The sequence below is a fragment of the Salvia hispanica genome, chromosome 6, assembly GCF_023119035.1.
Source record: "Salvia hispanica cultivar TCC Black 2014 chromosome 6, UniMelb_Shisp_WGS_1.0, whole genome shotgun sequence".
In the NCBI taxonomy this organism is placed as follows: domain Eukaryota; kingdom Viridiplantae; phylum Streptophyta; class Magnoliopsida; order Lamiales; family Lamiaceae; genus Salvia; species Salvia hispanica.
This window is the reverse complement of record NC_062970.1, coordinates 810,953-831,931: the sequence shown is the minus strand read 5'-3', so window position 1 is coordinate 831,931 and position 20,979 is coordinate 810,953. Positions and strand designations below refer to the sequence as shown.

The following is a 20,979-nucleotide window of genomic DNA, read 5'->3' as shown; positions in this document are numbered from 1 at the left end:
TATTCCCACAAACACGCCAACTTCAATTTCGATGAAAAATAAATTTGGAGAAAAGTAACAAAATAAAATTATAAAATTTATTTGTTTAATAAAAAAAAGTTTATTAAGAAAATAACTAGTATAAAATATCAAAATTCGTGTATGTATAGTTGAATACCAGGCATTCAAAAAATCCAAGAAAATTTCATATTGTTATTAATTTTGAGGTTGTGAATTTAAAAGAGTAAATTGCCAAATAAATTCTAATCAAATTTTAAACCGACTAACACAGGGGGAGGGGGAGTGATCAATTGCTAACTCATCATTTAATTGCTAACTACAACTAATTTGAGGTCATAGGATTTTAGAAAACGTGTGGTCTACAATTTATCACGTGTAATTTTTGTTTTTATTAATTAAATAAAAAAAGATAAAAAAAATCTCCAAATTAGGATTTTGGATGAAAATGTCAATATAGTGTTTCGGAAATATCAACACACTGCTTTGAGAATGTCAACACAATGCTCTAAGAATGTTAACTCATGACTTTGACATTCTACATGTATTATATAGTATGTTGACATTTTTTGCTATACGAAAAAATTAAAAAATTTCGAATTTTTTTTTCAAAATTTGACGTCGGAACATATGCATGTAGGATATCGTTGGAATTCTTATAAAATAATCTTTAATTTGATATAAGTTATATGAATTTAAAGTTTTGGAATTTCTTTTAAAAGTTAGTTATAACTAATTTTGTAGTTAATTGACATTAATACCCTTATTGATATTGTTTGGAATTAATCTTATAGCCTTATTGACGTTTTTTTTGTTGATGTATGACATTTCAGGGTTGATAATCTAGGCCCTTAATTTGAATATCTAATGACTATTATTTAACTGTAGTTAACAATTAAGTGTTGAGTCAGCAATATAACACTCCCCCACTAATACATCTATCATATATTTAGCCAAATTTAATTTAATTTTCAGATTAAAAAAATGTTTTAAAAAGAAATATAATTTCCTAGAGTGTTTGAATTCAGTCAGCTGACGCTTCTCTTCCACTTCAATCAACCCCAATTCAACAAACCCTAGCTTCAGCCTCTCACCCCTCAATTTCGTTTTTGTTTTCTCATAATCTACCTCTAATCAATGGGAGCTGAAAACCGAGACAATCGAGTAAACGAAAACGACAAGAGCGGGAAGAGGAAACACGAAACGGAGCCGGCAGCTCAACAGCAACCGTCAAAGAAGAGAAATCGGAAAGAAATTGCCATCTTCGGAAATTACAGACACTATTATGGCTATAGGGTAATGCTCTCTCCTTATCTGTATGTTGCTATCAATGTAATTGCGAATTGATTTGTTTATAAATTTGTTTTAGGTCGTGATGTATCTATTTTCAATTATTGTTGTTGAGCTCCGGCATTGGAATATATGTTGTGGTAAAATCTGGATGTCTAGTGATTGTTGTAGAAGGATCACAATCAACATATTTATGAGTGAATTGACTATAGAATAAGGTCCGGATAAGTGTTTATTTATCGATTGTTTCTCCGTTAGTGTGGGGGGTGTTTGACTGGTTGGTGATGGTGTTTACAGGTTGGGCAGGGTTTAGATGAAGATCCGAGACTAAGTGTGATGAGAAGAGAATGGTTTGAGGGCAAGGATTGCCTTGACATTGGATGCAATAGTGGTTTGGTCACAATATCTATAGGTAATAGTAACTCCTAAATGCAACATCTTATGGCTTTTATTTGTTAATTTCAGTCAATTCTACTTGATGTGGTTGTCGTAGTTTTACAAGCATTGATCTCTATAGTTTATCTTTCTTGTGCAGCTAAAAAGTTTGGTTGCCAGAGCATTGTTGGTGTTGATATTGATGGAGGTAACTATTCCGAATTTCCTGTTTTGAAGTGAACTTCTTACTGAATTGAGATTATTCGGTGTATTCTCGAGTTGAGATTGTTTGTATCCTTGTTTAGTTTCTCTCTGCATATACTTTATTGATGTCAATTGGTGATGATAGGAGAGTTTTCTGTGTAGCTTGTAATAGGAGTACATGTTTAATTTTGAATGACATCATGACTTATATCTGTCCATCAGATATAAAAAATCTTTGCTTGTATTCTTTCTCATCATGCATACATTTCAATAATACTATCTATTAATAGGAAAGGTGTAGGCTGGATGCTTTGTTATTGGCTCTAAATGTATTTCGTGTTTATGTTGCTGGTGGTTTTTTTACATCATGGTATTTCACTGCTATCCACTGCATATAGAAGAGAGTTGAAGATTATGATTTGTTATATGTTGTGTACAATGAGAAGCAAATTTTTACATATACAGCCAATGGCTAAAATATAGAAATCTTGGACCTTTCAAATTGGGTAATTGAAACTCGTGCCCTGATTCGGTCTTTTAGTTTGGTTTTCTGTATTTTCCTCAAATATTTTTTATTGCCTACTGCCACTCTTGACTTTGCAGTAATCTGTGGAGACTCCCTGGAAAATAGATGAAGTCTTTCTTATAATAGTTGCTGCTTATCACTTTCAGCTCGAGTCGAGGATGCTGACTGGACTCTAAGGAAAATCATAAGGACAGATAAGCACAAAGTGACCTCAAAGACTCCAGGAGTAGCTAATGTAGAGCCGGCTAATGGGTTGCAGAATAGTACAACTAAATCACGAGATGAGAACATCAGTGATTCCCCTCATTTGCCGCAAAAAGATTTGCAAAAAATAGTCTCTTTTGAGAAAGGGAATTTTGTTCTGAACTGGCACCCACCAGCAAATAAATCTTACCATGCAATCCTCTGGTAATAGCACTTACTACTTATCTTATCACGTGCCTGCTTTTGTCATGGTTGTTTTTGTTAGGGAAGTCTGCAATTGTTTTGAACTTTATTAATGTTGGCAGTTACTACTGAACTAGACCTCCATGAATTCATCTTTAAAATGAGATAGGCCATGTATGAAGATGTAAGTGAGAAAACCAGCTTCCTCTTGTTTCCACAACTCATGTAATTCATCTTATATTTGCTTTGATCACGCTAGTCCTTGTCTTTATATGAGAAAACTGCATTATCAACATTAATTTACATTTTGTGAATCATTGCTTTTACATATGAAAAACTTTAATCTCCTCTTCGTTTTGTGCCTGATCGAAATTGATTTGCTTTGCAGTTTAAGTGTGACAAAATGGATACATTTGAACTGGGGTGATGATGGTGTAATTAAACTATTTGCAAAAGTGTGGACACTTCTCCAACCGGTATATTTACATTTACTGATTTCTGTTTATTTGCTTTGAAGTGTGACAAAGTGTTTACAATAGCCATTTATTTACTCTTGTGGCAGGGTGGAGTTTTCATTGTCGAACCTCAACCTTGGACCTCGTATTATAAAAATCGTCTCGTTTCTGAGGTATGCTCATTTCTTATCTACTTGTTTGTCACTATGATAAGGCTAGCAGTAACTTTCTTGAGTAGTGCATAACAGTAAATTGTATTTCAACAGACAACAGCTGCCAATTATCAAAACATTCAGATAACTCCAGAAGATTTTCAGGACATACTTTTAGACAAGGTAAAACCATCTTTAGCTTTGGAAATTTTGTTTACAAACTTGTACTAACAAACTTTGAAGTTCTGAATGATTCTTTGTGATGGCAGATTGGATTCCGTACAGTCGAGAACATAACTCCAAGCTTATCAGGTAGTAAATCGGGATTCGAAAGGCCTATCCTGGCTTTCTGGAAATGAATCTAGTCCAACATCACTCCAGGTTGAAGAAATTTTGGGAGCATTAGTAAAAATTGTCATATATTGTAGAACTATTTTACCCAATTTTTGCTTTCCCTTTTTGTGGCAATGGGTTAATATCTAAACTCAACACAAGCGGAATGTATGGGTTATATCTGAGGAAAAAGTTATTTAATTGAAAGGTTTCTGTGATGTAAGTTGAAGTATCAATTGAACCACACCATAATCCACTTTGATAGTTGAGCTCAGTTGGTTTCCTTTGCTTGTCTTGATATGATAAGTTAAAGATAATATGCAAATTTCAAAACTATATTTTAAATTATAACCGAAAAAAGAGTGATGATTTATATAATTTGCTTCTTATCGTATTTGAACCCTTTGTTGCATCAACTGCCCTTTTTCGTGCCTCAGACGAAACGAAACAAGTAGCAAAAGCATCTTTTTACCTCTTCTTCACATTCGAGTCATGGATTTCGGAATCTGATATGCAGCTAGTCGACTCCAGCAACGCTTTGGCTGTGAACTAGTTAGAGAAAGAAAGCTATACAGGCGAGCACCATACGTAAACAGAAACCTCGGCTAACAAACCACCACGAATGATCGAGAAAAATATTAAATGCCTTGCATTTGTATACAATAAACACACCATTCACTAAATCAACGAGTATCAAAGATTTGGTAACTCCATCTGTTGTCACCAATGAGAAAATAGTCAAGTTGCACCAGCCACAGCCAGTGCCATCTTTAGCAACATGTTTCATCTGCCATGGTAGCACAGATAGCTCAAAAGAGGATCAAATCCTGAAATTTGCAAATTTTGCTTATTTGAGAAATAGAACATAGAAAAGTTGAGTTCAATATGATGGCATTCCAAGTTTTGACCACTACGCGATGGTCCAGATAGATCAGTAGTAATACAAGTTTAACGTATTTAACTAAAAAGGAATAATAGTAATTTAAATCGCGAAATTTGATCAAATTTCGGCCAGTCCACAAGGTTGAAAATGAAATATTAAATCACAAAGTTTCGACTTTTCTCGGTTGTCCTTTCCGCGTACAAAGAGACATATTTGGTGATGCCCAAATCAATGTTTGTTTGATTAAAATAAAAAAGAAAAGAAAAGAGATGAAAAAAATACTTATTCTAACTAACAAAATCGTTTTGAGTATTACCAAAGACGTCATTGTTACACATATGGGATACTTTTAAAAAAAATAGACCTTCATGATTTAATATTCCATTTTCAAACTTTGTGAGACTAGCAAGAATTTAACCAAACTTCGTGATTTAAATTGATAGTATTACCCAAACTAAAACCTCTAGTAATAAAAGAATTCGGCACTTTACATGAGAAGGCGAGGGAACGCGAGCAAACCTGAAGTTGTCCGCATATTCACTTGGATGAAGAGATGCGGCGTAAGGAAGAAATCCAACTACTTGAAGAAGCGTGGTTTTCATTTGCCTCCATAGGTAATATAGGTTTTGAGGTATTTCCTTTTCCGACAACAGCATGGGAGAACGAAGTGGATGGCACATTTGTGTTACTGAACACCTAAGCAAGAAGGTAAATCACATGGATCAAACAACTGAGAAATACATATACCAATCAACAAATAGACAGACATCAGTAATACTCTTTTACGTAACAAGATGATAATAACTTACATTTCTGTCAACAGGAGTGCCATGAGTGACATTTCGACTTGTTGGTGATTTGAATTGCAAGCGTACACCAGGACTAGCAGCGGTATTGTTTGACCTCATACGGTCACCCAAATCAGATGGAAGAGGAGCATTACTGCCTATGAGCCCCAACAAATACGATATGCAGACTCAGCTTTTCTTCTCAGTATCTTTCACAGATAAAACTAGTTCGTATTTATATTATATTGATTCTACGCTACCATCATAAACTATAACCCAAATTTGAGCAAAGCACAAAAAAAGGTTGCATCTTCAAAAGACCAAAAGATGAACTCATTCCTTGTTCTTGTAAAGTATTTATCGAAAAAGGATTAAAAAAAAAACCAAACACTTCCATAAAAAGAGTTAATAACTTTGATTTTAGGCCGGTAAATAGAAAGTTCCATGAATGGTCACAAACTAAGAGTCAAATCTCCAGTCCAGTTGGAGTTGGAAGTAAAGAACATATTTTTGGTTGGCAAAATTTTTCTACTAACATGAAAAAGCACAAATGTTAATAACCTTGATGCTTTTCTGCTTCTATCGGAGCCACTTCACTGCTTTCTCCAGCAATCGGCTGTGAAAAGTAACAAATGGTAATATGAGATTGGTTCACTAGTTTGCTGTGCACATCAGCTTACACAGAACTTGCCAAACAACGAGGAAGCTACTAAGTGAGATAAAAGAACAGTCGATACCCGTTTTTGCGTTTTACTTGTTTGTGCTTGCTGATATTTCAATATAGTCCAGTCAAATACATAATCAAACTCACAACCTGCACGAGGCAGCACAAAATTTTGAAGATAGAAAAGCAAATGGAGAGCAGTATGGTATTTCGTATTTGGCTAGGCCTTCACCTTCACGAGTAAACAGTTCACGGAATAAACGTTTCAAAAATCCATAATCAGGTCGCTGGTCAAACGTCAAAGAATGGCAGTAGTGGAAATAGGAGGCGAATTCCACAGGGTGGGACTTGCACAGCACCTTCAGGAAAAACTCAACATCACGTAATACTCAACAAGATTAAAGAGACAGGGAAAAGAAGAGAGAGTTATCAATGTAACCACCTCAATAGGAGTTGACAATTTTTTCTCGCAAATCTTGTCATACTTCTGCTTCTTGGTGGCAGCTTTTAATCCCTGCCAGGGAAGGCTATTCACAGGCTTACAGTTGGTTAAAAATGAAAAAGAATGACACTCGAAAAACAAAAATGTCAAAATGAATTAAGGAGAATAGAACAAGGAATCGCTTACCTTCCTCTCAAAAAATATAGAAGCACGTATCCAAGGGACTCAAGATCATCCCTTCGGCTTTGCTCTACAAAAGATGGATAGGATAAGAGGGAAGAAGATGGGTTACATAATATCTATCATAGATATCACGGTTCAATAGTTATCTTTATTATCCTCGAATGGCCCCACACAAAGGGAAAACAGTCTGTGCTTACCAATTCCGAGATGGGTGTTACAACTTGCATACCGTGCGGTTCCCGTCAAATTCTTATTCTCCCTGTACAAATAAGAAAGGAAAGCATGATAAGCACGAATCATCATAAGGCCTGCAGCGAATTGTTGCCACTATAAATGGAGAGACATATTTTTAAAGTCAAATTCGAACATGGTAAGCTAAGAGATTACAGAATGTTGAAATTTTCAAAATGAGTTTGTGTGCTTTTTCAATCTTGCAAAGTGATATTTTGAGTTCGCCATCTTACTTTTGCAGGCAGATATCAAACAAGTGGGGGAAAAATATCATTAAGATCGCACCTGTAGGGAATATGCCGGTTTGATGTTGAATCACGGTACCTTTTAGCCAAACCAAAATCAATAATATAAACCTAGGAAGGGAAACCAGAGAATAAGATTATTGAAAGAAAGAGGTAGCATGGGGTAGAGACACCAGATGCACAACAACCAACAAATGCTTTTACCTGATTCGCTTTCCGACCGAGACCCATGAGAAAGTTATCAGGTTTGACATCCCGATGAAGGAGGCCTTTAGAATGCACAAATTCTATCCTGGTTATCTACATGGAACAAACGTTCAGAAATGCTGGAAACAAGAAGAAAACAAAGAGCTCTGATTTTGCTAGTATGTAGTTACCATTTGATCAGCCAACATTAACACAGTTTTCAACGAGAACTTCCTACCACAATACACGAAAAGGTCTTCAAGGCTCGGTCCCAGCAAATCAATGACTAGAACATTTTCATCTCCATTGACACCAGACCACTTTATGCCAGGTATACCACCTGCAACAAGATATATGTTACATACATTTAAAAGACTCTGAAAGACCAACTTAAGTAAGGGAAAACAATATCCGTACATAACGAAAGTGATATGCATATTTTCATTATTAAATAGTATGGCAATCTGAATTTTCAATTAATTCATATTTCTAGAATGAACACACTAACTCAGGTAGAACACAAGCCCTATTATGATGCTGCAAACTTGACCTAAAGTCTCTCCTGGTCCAAACTAACTACTCCCTCCGTGTGTTTCCTTTGGGCACGGGATTTAAGAAATTGATATTTAAAGAGTTAAGTGGAGAGAAAATAAATTAGGCGAGAGAATAAAGTAAGAAAGATGAAAGGTGTTATTTTTGCTAAAAGGGAAATGGCTCATTTTAGGTGGAACATCCCAAAAAGGAATACGAATAACTTATGGTGGAAGGGAGGGAGTACGATTTAAAAGTGATAATCACAAGTGACTCATGTCAAGCTGTGGCTTACATTTTGTTTAAAAGCAAACAAAATGAAGTCAAGCATGTTAAATTTCTTCAAAGCAATAAATAAACCAAATGAGAAATTTTGTTTCCTGGTTAAGAGATGTGGCGTCTAAACAGCACAAAAGTAAACTAATCCTCACTCCGATCATCATTCATAATATATATGTATGCATAAATGACAGCTATGTGCAGGCCAACGTACTTCCCCCTTGAAGAGAACGGTATAACTTGGCCTCGTAGAGAAGCTGGGGGTGTTTGGTCTTATTGTTTTCCTGCAAAAACGCAGAAAATCCAGTTAGCAGCAGCCAGCTACACAGTACACCATCGTCATCGTTTTCAACATTAGAAACATTGGAATCAGCCATTCACTTATCAAATCTATGAGTGTCTACATAAATAAACGAGCAATTAGTGCTTCAAACATTCACAACAAATTATAAAGGGAAAATTTCCGCAAAAACCCACAGAAGTTTGGATTTGCTCGCAATTATGCCATGGTGAAAAAATCCGGTATCCTACAATGTAATATTATATTGATGCTTTTCAATCAAACGATATCATTTTCCTCATGAATAGAACGTAAAATTTTCCGATTCAATTTCACCAAAAATATCTCCATATGACAATTGCAAACAAATCATAACTTAGCTATTTTCCGGCTAATTTTCAAAGTCACGGGATGGTTTTTCCAGCAATTGCCTAATAAAAAAATGAGCCCAAAGAATTTTAAATGAAAATTCAATCTTAACCAAAAAAAAAACAACTCAAAACAGGATAAAAAATGAACCACACACTTCAGCATGCAGGTTTCCATAAACAGAAATCCAAAACACTCAACAAATTAAGCATTTTTAAAGGACAAACAGTAGCAGAGACTTACGATCTTCACTGCGACAATCTCAAACGTGTCTATATGCGTAGCTGCAGAAGCACAAGTAGAAAAAAAAAAACAATTCAGCACAGTGAAACACAAAAACCTGAATCAAATTGAGATGCGCAAAAATCTCACCCAAAAAGATATCACCAAATGATCCACTGCCGATCTTACGGCCGAGCTTGTATTTGCCTCCGACTATCCGCTCCATCAGATCAGCGCCCCAAATCCAATCGCAGCTATCATAAATCGATTCCGAAATCCTCCGATTCGCGAGGGAAATTGAATTTCCGGTGACGGCGAAGGAAAGCCACAAACGCAGGAGTAATTGCTGGGTACAGGCGGAAGATGACAAGAGAGAGAGAGAGAGGGGTTTGACGAGTTGTACCTCGCTCACGAGGGCTGGCAAAATTGCTTGAGAGAGAGAGAGAATTTGGGTAATCACTAATCCGTAATTGAGTAGGTGGACTTGTGTGCATTGACGGCTTGTACCTCAGGGTACAACAATAGTCTGTAACCGACGAGGTTGATGACGTCATAAATATTTCGAATTTTGATTTATCTTGAATCTAGGATTTAACAATTTCCAGTTATTCCACTAATAACATTTTTTTTTGAGAAAGTCCCATACTAAATTGGTACATATACATGATAAATAAAATTTTTGTGATGCCACGAGCCCGTGACTAAGGCCATTCGCATCGCGTCTCGATGTTGTCTCTATCTCGTCATCGCTCCATCTCGCCTCGGTCTCGTCGCTCGTCTCGCGCGGAAGAAGACGCTGGTGCTAGGCGTGACGCCCAATCGCCGGCCCGCGAGTGGGTGTCGTCACCATGACATCATAAATAAATTTTTTTTAAAATTTCGATTTTTAGAGTTTAAAAATATTTAAACGGTAAAAAAAATAATTTTTTTTTTATTCTATAAATATTCCTCTTTCATTCTCCATTCTACACACAAACACATATCTATTTTTCTCTCAAACCATCTCTCTTTCCTCTCCAATTTTTGTAAAAATGTCTGGTGACGGAAACTCCGGCAGCTTCGACTTGAACGAGTTTGGGTTTTTTTTAACTATGTTTTTTCTTATTTTTTTAGGACTTGAATTATGTTTTTTTTTTATATTTTTTTAGAATTTTAAATTGTAATTTTATTTTATTTAATGAAGTGTGCTTTTATTAATTGAATTTGTTGAAAATAAAAATAAAAAATGAAATTGAATGAATAGTTAAGAGATGGAGGGATGGAGGTGTTGTTTTTAGTTAAGAGATTGGATGAAAAGTACAGTGGAATTTATATATGAATAGTGAAGAGATGAAACGGTTAAGAGACGAATAAAAGACATGGATGCAGATGGTCTAAATAATGAGTTTTTCAACCTAAGAAATTGTGTTGTCAAATCGGACGGTTGAATTTTTTTGAACGTTATTTAAATTTTGAAAGTGAAACAAATTAGAGTTTGATTTGATCACTTTTATATACAGTTAACCCTTGAATTTAATGGATTAGATAAAATGTCACGTTAACCTCAAGTCAATATAAGGTCGACAATTTTGAGACTTAAGTTAATTTTAAGCAAATTGAATATTTCCGGTGGATGCAATAATTTAAAAGAGTGAATTAAAACTCAGTTTTTTTATTATCAAGAAAATACTAGTTTATACTAGTAGAAGATTTTAAATTAGTAAGGTTATATACTTTAATAAATAAATATATTTTATTCCCATAATAATAAATTAAGAGGGTTCACTTTTAAATTAGTATTTAGAGTCTAGCTAATAAAGGATAATATTATCCCTCTTAAAAGGTGATTTTTTATTGATTAGAATGGGGAAAAAAAGAATGATATAAAAGGTAAGTATACTATTATCTCTTATCTATATCTATATGAATATATAACACTAGTCTATTTAGTCAAATAATGCATGTGTTTGTTTATTTATTTGATTGATTTTATATGTTTCATCATTTTGGATGTTTATAAACTTCTAAAAGCTAAATACAAGGAGATTTATGGAATACGTAATGAAGGATTTGTTGTTTTATCATGAAAGATATATAAAAGGTAAGTTTTTTCTTATATCTCAATTTTCCTAACCATCAAAGAAATAAAAGTACAGTTTATCGCCGATCTATTTGAATCAATATTTAGTCAAATTATTGCATGTGTTTGTTTATTTATTTATTGTGTATTATTCAAATGAAAAATGAGCATATGCACCATGATTAGATAAAGACTTATATCGAGTGATTAGATTCAATATATATTTTATTTGACTCATCATTTTGAATGTACATAAATTTCTAAAAGCTAAATATAATCAGATTTTTATAACATGCAATGATGGAATATATATAGGTAAGGCATTAAAATGGCTTAATTATGATGCTCGAATATAATATAATAACAAGAACATTGACACAAACACGATAGTAGAATTCATATATTTTGAGTGGAGAACATATATAGTCATAAACTTCACCAAACCCTCACTTATTGCAATTACAACATATATATATAGACTTAATAAAATCAACAATATTTATTACTTCATGTGGGTAGGTTGGTGAGATCAATGTCCCAACACTTGGGCGATCATTCATCCAAAGATGTGAGACTCCAAGTCTTTAGTGAGACAGATGAAGAAGTTCAAGAAGGAAACCGGGTGCGGATTTTCGGGTGAGATGAGCTCGTAGTCTATAGTCCAAGTGATGAAGTCGACGCCATTTTTGGTCTCAACATGGGCCGTTATGACCAAATCCTTGTAGAGCACGCAAAGGTCTCCCTCGAGCATCTTCCACGAGATTTGCTTCTTCTCCTTGTCGATGCCTTGAAGCACTTGTTTCGCCGTCTGAGGTTTGCCATCTATCACATATATATGCACATGCATAATTGAATTAAATATCGTATACCTTTTAAATTGTTCCAAACTTTTTTTTACTGGGATATGACCTCTATGTTACATACAAGATGTCACATGTTGGAGTTCACGAATATTGGACTATTTGACTCCATAATTGCCTTGATGCAACGCGAGAAATGAGACAAAGTCAAGTCAAATTAAACTTACCAACAGAGTAGCTCCACTCGATAACGGAGCCATTGACTCCAAATTCGCCTTGATGCAACTTACAGTCCTGGATATGCGTAGGGGTGGCTTTGATGAAGTGACGGGGATTAAGACACACGAGCTGGTGAAACACGTTGCCACTGGCCTTGAAAGCCAACTGGGCTATCAACTTGTTAGGGTATGAGGCCATTCTCTCTTGGAATCTTCTACTAAGTGATCTTTTTCAATTAATTGAGTGATGCTTCAACATTTAGCAATACTAGTCTTTATATAGACAAGAAGCTTTGCAATGTTGCTTCTTAGTTTTACTATATTTGGAGCTTTCTTGCTCATTTTGGGAAACGATTTTGAAAGTGAGAGTTTCCAAAGTTTCTTGGAAGTAAATGTCTTTGTATTTAGGGTTTTGCAATTTATTGCAAATTAAGTGTTTGTTTTAGGAGAGAAAAACGTTGGTTGTAAGATCTATGCAATCTTCCATGCACAAAAATAATCCATAATGTGTTGGGGTCCACCCAAATAAAATAATTAAATAAATAAATCCACAACTTCGTGTATATCCTCCTAATGCTATTTTATATCAGAGAATGTTTTTTTAATCCAAGTATAATTATCATCTTAGGGGCATCTTAACTATTTATAGGTCATGCACGTTAGTTTTTCATACCTTATCAATTATTATAAATATAAACAAGAATCAATCCACAAATCATACACTATATTATATACCTAATCACCATTTCTCCTTTAATTCATTCTTATTTTAATAATATCTAATTTCATATATTTATTTAAATTGCGGACATATAAATTATTACGACATAATTAAAATAAAAAATTACTCATGAGGGAGTTATGTGCATGATTAATGATCAGGTGTACAAAACTCAAGACGAAATATGCACCACATCGTGGCTCGTCAGATAAACGATCACAGTTGAGATGTGACTCATGCGGCATTTTTCACTCTCAATGCACATTCATCTGCGGGGAAAATTTTACCATTTTTATTACTCTATTTGCTTTTAAAGAGAGATTTGATTCATCATTTTGGATGTATACAAACTTCTAGTACAAAACTAATTATAAAGAATATTATTAAAATATGTACTGAATAAATTATTGTTTCTTAATAAGGGTCCACCCCCAATCACTAATTGAGAAATTGGGCCAGGCCCAAATTCGGTCATATCAGCTACTTGTATAAAATATGTAGTGAATAAATTATTGTTGCCGGGCCCAATTTCGGTCATATCAATGTTCATGTATTTATTGAGCTTTCATCTAACATAGTACTACCTCCGTCAACGAAAATTCATCCCGGTTTGATCAGGCACGGATTTTAAGAAATGTAATGGAAAATGGGTTGAAAAAGTTAGTAGATTGTGGATCCTTCTTTTATATATTAGTTTTATAATTAAATGTGAGTAGTAATGAGTTAGTGGAATATGAGGTCTACTACCAAAAATGGTAAAAGTGAAATGAGACAAATTTTTAGGGACGAACCGAAATAGTAAACTGGGACAAATTTTCAGGGGCGGAGGTAGTATTGTTTATATATATAAGATAAATAGTCAGAAAAATGAGTAGTATATAAATTATGGTCAAATTATGATATTCTTGTCATTTTTGTAAAACAGCCTTAAAACTATGAATTTAATATTTTTCTTAATTTTTCCATTACAAAAAAATCGATTTCCTAATTGTAATATGTTGTTGATTTAGTGCACGAACATTCCAAATTGATCCCGTATTTGAGTTATTTGCTAAGTACTTTGAGAGAAATGATAAAATTAATGGATGGTGTTGTCCTCGTTGAATTTTTCGATGCCAATTTAAATACAATTTCACCCAAATTAGACTACATTGAAAAATTAAGAAAAAGTACTAATTAATAAAATTTACTATAATTTTTATGGCAGAATTCTCAAAATTTAACCAAAATTTTCATCATTTTTTCGGCAATTTATCCTAGATATGTGTGTACACCTTAAGACAATGACATTTCTTGTATATGAAAACACTTAAATTTTGAGTCGTATGTTTCAACAACTTAATTTTTCTTACGTAAGTAGTAAAATTTGTTAAAAAGAACATTGGCACAAAACATGATAGTAGAATTAATATATAAATTGAGTCGATAGAACTTCGACCAAACCACCACTTATTGCAATTACAACATACATAGACTTATTTAAATCGAGAACAACATTATTAATTTATTGTGTGGGTAGGTTGTGAGATCAAAGTCCAAACACTTAGGCGATCGATCGATCAACCAAAGATGTGAGACTCCATATCTTTAGTGAGACAGATGACGAAGTTCAAGAAGGACATCGGGTGCGGAGTGTCAGCCGCGATGAGCTCGTATTCCACAGTCCAAGTGACAAAGTTGACTCCATCTTTGGTCTCAACATGGGCCGTTATGACCATGTCCTTGTAGAGCTCGCAAAGGCTTCCTTCGAGATTCTTCCACGAGATTTGCTTCTTCTCGTTGTCGATGCCTTGAAGCACCTGTTTTGCCGTCTGAGGCGTCCCATCTATCACATAGACACATATGAATTTGACCTAGATTAAATATTGTATACTCCATTCGTCCCATTGGTTAACTCACACATTCTTTTTAGATTATCCCAACATGTCCCCGTTCAGTGTTCAAGAATTACAAACAAAATAATTTGAACGGTGACGAGCTTAAAATTATTTAAATAAAATAAAATAAGCAACATTGTAGCTTACCAACATTGTAGCTCCACTCGATCACGGAGCCATTGACTCCGAAGTCGCCTTGAAGCATCTTACAGTCCTGGATCTTGTCAGGGGTGGCGCTGATGAGGTGGCGGGGATTATAGCACATGAGGTGATGGAAGATGTCGCCACCGGCCTTGAACGCCACCTGGGCTATCAGCTTGTTGGTCAATGAGGCCATCTCTCCTTGGATTATAGTACTAAGTGATGTTTTTAGTTGATTGTGTGATGATTCAACATTTGGGGAGTCTGGTGTTTATATAGGCTACAAGTTTGCAATGTTGCTCATTAATTTTACTATGTTTGGGCTTTCTTGTTCATTTTGGTAAAGGATTTGAAAGTGAGAGTTTCCATAATTTCTTGGTAGCAAATGTATACTTAGAATTTAAGGTTTGGAAATTTATTCAAAGTGTTTGGTGTGGGATGTATATTTGTTTGGGAGAGAAAAACGTTGGTTGATAGATATGCTCTATCTTTTATGCACATAGAGGTTTCTAACGTGCATGTACTAGTTGAATGGCTACAGATTTGGGAAAAACAAGTCGGATTACACTCAAAGCCGGATTCTCCGTGATATGGAGTAAAGACGGTTCAACACAAAATAGCATAAACAGAGAGGAAAATACCAGAATAGTCCTATCAACTAGAACAAATCTATTCTAATCCATTTTAATTCACTCAAATGCCTTTAAATCACAAATTACTCTACTTAAATAAAAGAAGGAAAGGATTAATATATGACCAAGAATCCTGCCATCAATTCCTCATTTATTCATCGATATCACTCCAACACTAGAACTTCCATGTAATAATCAATAGTTATTTGGATCCTAAACTCTAACACATACCGAGAATGATCGTCGAACATGACATAGATGTGTTATCCTTACTAATGTCCTGATGTAGACGTCGATAAACAATATCCCTCACTAATTGTCCTCATCATCTAGTGTTTTCAACCCCAAAAGAAGAGGGCCAAATCAAGAAAGCATCGTTCACATCATTCTATGAGTAAGTTCATCCACACTCTGTAGAGGGATACCATAAGCAATGGTGGACATCGTAAAGTTTTGTATTTCGTGTAAATCGTTGTGCAAAAAGAACCTATCGTCACAATGAAATATATGAAAATTATTGGCTCAAACTTCAAACTCCAATCCTATGGAGTAAAATATAGCCCCTCCGAAAACAAATTTCTGCATCCGCTCCTAATCATAAGATACTACTACAAGCAAACAATATGCGGTGCTATTTAACTACTACCTCCGTCCCTCAAATTTTAACACAGTTTACCATTTCGGTCCGTCCCTGAAAATTTGACACACTTCACTTTTACCATTTTTGGTTGTGGACCCCATATTCCACTAACTCATTCCTACTCACATTTTATTACTCCCTCTGTCCCCGATAAAGAGTCACACTTGCATTTCTGCACTCGTTTTGTAAAAATAATAATAAACAGTTAAAGTCGATAAATAGTAAAATAAGATAGAGAATAAGGCAGAGAAGAGTCTTCTTTACATTATTTTCTCTCTTACTTTTCCATTTTTCGACTTTAACTATTTATTATCATTTTTACAAAACGAGTGTAGAATTGCAAGTGTGACTCTTAATGGGGAACGAAGGGAGTATAAAACTAATACTTTAAAAGTAGGACCCACATCCCACCAACTTTTTCAACTCACTTTCTATTACATTTCTTAAAACTCGTGCCACGTCAAAGTGTGTCAAAATTTGGGGGACGGAGGTAGTACAAATCTACAACCCCCAATTCTCATACTCAAACTCACACAAGCATTTCAACAAGCAAACAATATGCAGTGCTATTTAACTACAAATCTACAATCCCCAATTCTCATACTCAAACTCACACAGGCATTTCAACAAACACGTAGCATTCACCACTCCACAAGTCGAAAAAGGCAATCAAAACAACTAATCAACCCAAATCCTCGAAACACAATCACATGATCGAGATACAGACGCCTAGAACAATGAGACAAGTACCAAACAGCGCGAGACCCACGCGAGTTTCTTCGCCGAGAATGATCCCGAAAACAGCCGTGGCAGCGAAAGTAGTGGCGTTGGTGACGGGCACAGCTACGGAGATCGGAGAATCGCTCAGGATCGCGAAGAAAGTGGCCGAGGCCGACAGATTCACCACGAACGGGAGAGTGTACTGCCAAATCAAGAGGAGCTTGAGCCACTTGTGGGGCAGCGGCGTGTTTGTTTGGGGCGCTGATTTGAGCGCTTGGTCCCACAAGATTGCGCCTTTGCGCATCAGGGCGTTAGTGGCGCCCCAAACGAGCCCTACCGCCAGCATCTTCTCCACATCTCTCCCCACCATTGATCGATCGATCGATCGGCTCTACTGTATTGTTGATTTCTGAATGAATAGATTCTGTTTTAGATCGAAAATGGAAAATACAAAAAAATAAGGAGTAAAAGGAAAAAAAATAATAAAATAAAATGCTAATACTAATTTAATATTCATAATTGAAAAAGATTAGTAAAATTGAAAAAGTATTTCAGTTTTGATTAAAATTTTTATTGAGTTACGTTATCTCATAGCACATCGAATGTGATACGGTTTTTCGAGTATTGACAGAGCTAGACATTTTACGTTTGACCCTGCGATAATATTGCACAATATCATTAATAAGGTTTCTCTTAAATCAAAACATAATTTAAGTTCATAATTGATATAAATTCAACAAATGTGGAAATGTCCTATTTTTACAAAGAAAAAAATACATAATGTGCTTTAAAATTTTGGAATTTGATGATCAATTTTAGTTTTTTGGAGTGCCGTGAGAAATACTCATGGGCCAGCCCTTAAGCCCATTCCTTAAAACATTACCACGTCCCTTCTTACGAATAAATGAATTTAAATTTTAAAACCACATCATTTATATATAAAAAGATTTAGATTGAAAAACCATGTCACTTGAAGATTATCACGTTTTTTCCGATTTTTCAGACTTCAGTGCAAAACTTATTTATAATTTAGATTGATACTTTTCTGTTCAACAAAACGATCAAAGTATTCATTTTAAAAATTATTTTACAAATTCATGCACGTGCCATAAAATTCTTTAATTTATTTTTCTATGAGAGAAACGCGTGCAATTTTTTTTTATAATTAAATAATACTCTCTCAGTCACAAGATAGTTGAGGCGTTCTTTTTCAGCACATAATTTGTGATACAATATTACATTATTTAATTTACTCCATTTTTCTAATAACAATTTATCCAGGCACTACATACACATCTATATGTGCCATATATTATGAATTTATGCAAGTACAAAAAACACTATATTTCTAAGGCTGTATTAATGTGACTCGTAGCCAAAAATAAATTAGTCCAAAGCTATAGAAGAAAGTTGGCAAACTTGGATCAATTTCATTATCAATTGCAGTTCACATATATAGCAATCTTCTATATCAAACTGTAATCAAATATACAATGTTGAAGCATTTCACAATGAGAGTTTGAGCTCCAAATCTATATCTTGTGAGCTACTTGAGTCTGAGTTCTGACTACTCATGTTCATATTGTTGGAACCCTAAATCAATCAAAACATAGTGAAATATATTATCAGAATTAAGTACTAAAATTTGGTTCGATTTTAATGGCTAGACGTACCTGAACCGGCAGTTCAAAGAAGGATCTAGTCATGTTGGGCTCAACGAAATGTTGAGTTTCGTAGCCGGCATTGCTATGATGATTCCATCTGAGTTTAAGCCATAAGAAATTTATAACGAGTGAGAAAATTGTTCGTTGAAATATCCAATATTCCAATGTTTTGGGATATGACAATTGTCGGAAAATCATGAAATTTAGTCAATATCTGATTTGTCTCGCAACTTTCAAAATCAGTTGAAAAAATCATGAAGTTTAACATTGTTGTAGTTATATCAAACAATGTTAAAGTTCATGGATTTTTCGGATGGTTTTTAAAATTGCGAGACAAACCAAACTTTGACGAAACTTCATGGTTTTGCAAGTGATTTGTCTAATTTACAATACATGAAAAGAAAGCAAGAATCTTCATGCAAATTACCTTGCTACATTGGTGGGTTGGGAATCTCCATATGCAAGATTTGCCCTATCTAAATCTGGCAACCCCATCTGAAAACAGTAGCAAAAAAACATTGTATTAAAACAAAAAATATTGTTGCTATTCAGGTTTAGTTTCCTCCTAATTAATTACTCCATCTCAACATGTACTATCACCAAAGCATATAGCATAATAATTTTCAGTCCTATATTTTACAGAAATGAAATTGTTGAGAATTTGAATTGTCGAGAGAAAAATCTTCTTGAATTCTTGATAGACAAAGCAACAAAAAAGATATGAAAATATGAATTTAATTAGGCCAAGGTTGACTACAAAATTAGGGATAAAATTAATGTTTACAAAGTTAGGATTTCTTCGCAATTATCCGTCAATTGGCTCACTTTACGGACATACCTGAATTTGACCGAATTTCATGATTTTTTGAGCAATTACCCATAAAAGAAATGCAAACAAATCATCTAAGATTCTATGGTCACTAATTGCAATTCTTCATCTAATTCCTAGTTTAATTTCTAATCAAACTAATCTCACCATGACTCCATGGTGCCCCTGGTAGCCATAAGCCCCCAACGGCGACGACGACAACGACGACGAGTGTGTTGATTGCATCCTCACATCCTCCTGCACAATCCCCACCCATAAAATCATAAGAAAAAAAAAACACACATACACAATATAGATCACAACAATTTTTTTTAAAAAAAATAGTAGTAATTTATATTAAAAAAAAAAAAAAACCTGATATAAATTTGAAGCATAAGGGTTGTGATGAACCGAAGGTAAATATGTGCTTCCGAGTTGACTATGCAACCTTATCTTCTCAAGCTGGGCAACGCCGAGCCCCCGCTGCGGCTGCTTCGGCTTATCCGAGCCGCTCTTCTTCCCTTTTCTCGACGATGATGAGGAAGACGAAGACGAAGAAAGCCCACCCGAGCCCCTCTCGGTACCGCCGAAGTAGTTGCTCCCCATATTACTATGATAATCTTCTATACCGTGTGTAGTGTGTGTATTTTTCTTCTTGACTTTTGATATTTGATGCTAAAAATTTGATTTGAGTGAGATGGAATCAGAGAGATCTTTTGATATAGTAGCTTTTAAGCTGTTAACACATTGCATCGCTGGATCTGATTGTGTGTAGATTTTGTGTGATTCATTCTATTTATATATAGTACTACTATGCTTGAATATTTATTACTCGATGTCTTATGAATTAAGTGGAAAGAGAATAAAATAAGCACGTGAACAGCAAGTATGAGATAGATCAGAAATTAGGATTTGTTTTTGTGAATGGATGAGATCGAAAAGGAACACGTTTCATTTTACAATGAATCTGCGACCGGTTCGAAATTATAATAATTTTAAAATATTTAGAGAGTAAATATTATAGAATAAAATATGAAATTGAAAGGGTTGGTTTTAGTCAAAGGAGGAAATGATTTACATACCTTAAAACATAGAGGATTAAAGAGGAATACGGCTCATTTATGGAACAATAATTGATATTTTTTCACTTTTTTTTAATGTATGTTGGTCTGAGCTTTTTTGACAACTTCCATGAAATTATTACAATTATATATTGGTTGGATAGAGAAAAGGTATGGTCTTTGAAAGGGATTGTCTTGTGATTGTGTAACTAATTTAATATTTATGACATAATATTTTCCCAAGATTTCTAACATAAGCTAACCCAATCCACGCGCTGCTGACGCACGTTCTTCAGAAAGATTTTTATAATTTAATTGCGGCAAAAATCAGATTTTAATTAATAGTACAATTTTAAGTGGTTTCAAGACTACAAATTTGATCATGAAAAGATTATACACATAGTTTGTATGTTTAAATTCTTTATTTATTACATCCGTAATTATAAATAAATGTTTATTTACATAATTGTATCGATATATGGTAGTAATCGATTAATGTTGTTTTAGGTAATAGAAAATTTGAATTTTGAAGAGAGAAACATATATGGGGAATTAATTCATATGATTATTCTATCAATAAGCATATCTTCATTTTACTCTGAAAAATTGCCTAACA

At 34.4% G+C, this 20,979-nt stretch overlaps 6 protein-coding genes across 6 annotated transcripts; 1 reads left to right on the top strand and 5 right to left on the bottom strand.

The window, feature by feature from the left end:
• The first annotated feature begins 1,020 nt into the window (after positions 1–1,020).
• Positions 1,021–3,942, top strand: LOC125193368 (probable RNA methyltransferase At5g51130). The gene is made up of 8 exons (XM_048091139.1): positions 1,021–1,293; positions 1,585–1,699; positions 1,823–1,870; positions 2,539–2,800; positions 3,168–3,255; positions 3,342–3,407; positions 3,501–3,569; positions 3,656–3,942. Exons 1-8 carry the CDS (start codon positions 1,135–1,137, stop codon positions 3,743–3,745), a joined length of 897 nt encoding a protein of 298 aa, XP_047947096.1. The 5' UTR covers positions 1,021–1,134; the 3' UTR covers positions 3,746–3,942.
• Positions 3,943–4,308: 366 nt separating this feature from the next.
• LOC125193367 (casein kinase 1-like protein 3) lies at positions 4,309–9,474 on the bottom strand. The gene is made up of 15 exons (XM_048091138.1): positions 9,173–9,474; positions 9,044–9,084; positions 8,366–8,435; positions 7,533–7,681; positions 7,360–7,455; positions 7,196–7,266; positions 6,877–6,938; positions 6,683–6,746; positions 6,497–6,581; positions 6,287–6,413; positions 6,128–6,204; positions 5,952–6,006; positions 5,412–5,548; positions 5,122–5,298; positions 4,309–4,546 (listed from the first exon to the last, which is right to left on the bottom strand). The coding sequence occupies exons 1-14, from the start codon at positions 9,246–9,248 to the stop codon at positions 5,140–5,142; spliced, it is 1,269 nt and encodes a 422-aa protein (XP_047947095.1). The 5' UTR covers positions 9,249–9,474; the 3' UTR covers positions 4,309–4,546; positions 5,122–5,139.
• Positions 9,475–11,453: 1,979 nt separating this feature from the next.
• Positions 11,454–12,351, bottom strand: LOC125197180 (MLP-like protein 31). Its single transcript, XM_048095892.1, has 2 exons — positions 12,109–12,351; positions 11,454–11,903 (listed from the first exon to the last, which is right to left on the bottom strand). Exons 1-2 carry the CDS (start codon positions 12,296–12,298, stop codon positions 11,638–11,640), a joined length of 456 nt encoding a protein of 151 aa, XP_047951849.1. The 5' UTR covers positions 12,299–12,351; the 3' UTR covers positions 11,454–11,637.
• Positions 12,352–14,214: 1,863 nt separating this feature from the next.
• Positions 14,215–15,089, bottom strand: LOC125196922 (kirola-like). The gene is made up of 2 exons (XM_048095586.1): positions 14,845–15,089; positions 14,215–14,645 (listed from the first exon to the last, which is right to left on the bottom strand). Exons 1-2 carry the CDS (start codon positions 15,032–15,034, stop codon positions 14,380–14,382), a joined length of 456 nt encoding a protein of 151 aa, XP_047951543.1. The 5' UTR covers positions 15,035–15,089; the 3' UTR covers positions 14,215–14,379.
• A 1,541-nt stretch (positions 15,090–16,630) lies between these two features.
• LOC125196345 (transmembrane protein 234 homolog) lies at positions 16,631–17,269 on the bottom strand. Its single transcript, XM_048094834.1, has one exon. The coding sequence runs from the start codon at positions 17,198–17,200 to the stop codon at positions 16,817–16,819; it is 384 nt and encodes a 127-aa protein (XP_047950791.1). The 5' UTR covers positions 17,201–17,269; the 3' UTR covers positions 16,631–16,816.
• A 961-nt stretch (positions 17,270–18,230) lies between these two features.
• LOC125191643 (protein SPEAR3-like) lies at positions 18,231–20,051 on the bottom strand. The gene is made up of 5 exons (XM_048089040.1): positions 19,678–20,051; positions 19,471–19,560; positions 18,922–18,989; positions 18,504–18,591; positions 18,231–18,423 (listed from the first exon to the last, which is right to left on the bottom strand). The coding sequence occupies exons 1-5, from the start codon at positions 19,906–19,908 to the stop codon at positions 18,337–18,339; spliced, it is 564 nt and encodes a 187-aa protein (XP_047944997.1). The 5' UTR covers positions 19,909–20,051; the 3' UTR covers positions 18,231–18,336.
• Positions 20,052–20,979: the final 928 nt, after the last annotated feature.

What these genes read in the sequence shown, in the direction of transcription:
- LOC125193368 (XM_048091139.1), top strand. Translation starts at nt 1,135, where the DNA reads ATGGGAGCTGAAAACCGAGACAATCGAGTAAACGAAAACGACAAGAGC. An exon ending in TTTGGTCACAATATCTATAG is followed by an intron (nt 1,700 to 1,822) that starts GTAATAGTAACT and finishes TTTCTTGTGCAG; the next exon opens with CTAAAAAGTTTGGTTGCCAG. An exon ending in AGGACATACTTTTAGACAAG is followed by an intron (nt 3,570 to 3,655) that starts GTAAAACCATCT and finishes TTGTGATGGCAG; the next exon opens with ATTGGATTCCGTACAGTCGA.
- LOC125193367 (XM_048091138.1), bottom strand. Translation starts at nt 9,248, where the DNA reads ATGGAGCGGATAGTCGGAGGCAAATACAAGCTCGGCCGTAAGATCGGC. An exon ending in CAAGTAAAACGCAAAAACGG is followed by an intron (nt 6,007 to 6,127) that starts GTATCGACTGTT and finishes TACTTTTCACAG; the next exon opens with CCGATTGCTGGAGAAAGCAG. An exon ending in GCACTCCTGTTGACAGAAAT is followed by an intron (nt 5,299 to 5,411) that starts GTAAGTTATTAT and finishes CTTCTTGCTTAG; the next exon opens with GTGTTCAGTAACACAAATGT.
- LOC125197180 (XM_048095892.1), bottom strand. Translation starts at nt 12,298, where the DNA reads ATGGCCTCATACCCTAACAAGTTGATAGCCCAGTTGGCTTTCAAGGCC. An exon ending in CGAGTGGAGCTACTCTGTTG is followed by an intron (nt 11,904 to 12,108) that starts GTAAGTTTAATT and finishes TATATGTGATAG; the next exon opens with ATGGCAAACCTCAGACGGCG.
- LOC125196922 (XM_048095586.1), bottom strand. Translation starts at nt 15,034, where the DNA reads ATGGCCTCATTGACCAACAAGCTGATAGCCCAGGTGGCGTTCAAGGCC. An exon ending in CGAGTGGAGCTACAATGTTG is followed by an intron (nt 14,646 to 14,844) that starts GTAAGCTACAAT and finishes TCTATGTGATAG; the next exon opens with ATGGGACGCCTCAGACGGCA.
- LOC125196345 (XM_048094834.1), bottom strand. Translation starts at nt 17,200, where the DNA reads ATGGTGGGGAGAGATGTGGAGAAGATGCTGGCGGTAGGGCTCGTTTGG.
- LOC125191643 (XM_048089040.1), bottom strand. Translation starts at nt 19,908, where the DNA reads ATGGGGAGCAACTACTTCGGCGGTACCGAGAGGGGCTCGGGTGGGCTT. An exon ending in AGGGGCACCATGGAGTCATG is followed by an intron (nt 18,990 to 19,470) that starts GTGAGATTAGTT and finishes TACTGTTTTCAG; the next exon opens with ATGGGGTTGCCAGATTTAGA. An exon ending in CAACCCACCAATGTAGCAAG is followed by an intron (nt 18,592 to 18,921) that starts GTAATTTGCATG and finishes GCTTAAACTCAG; the next exon opens with ATGGAATCATCATAGCAATG.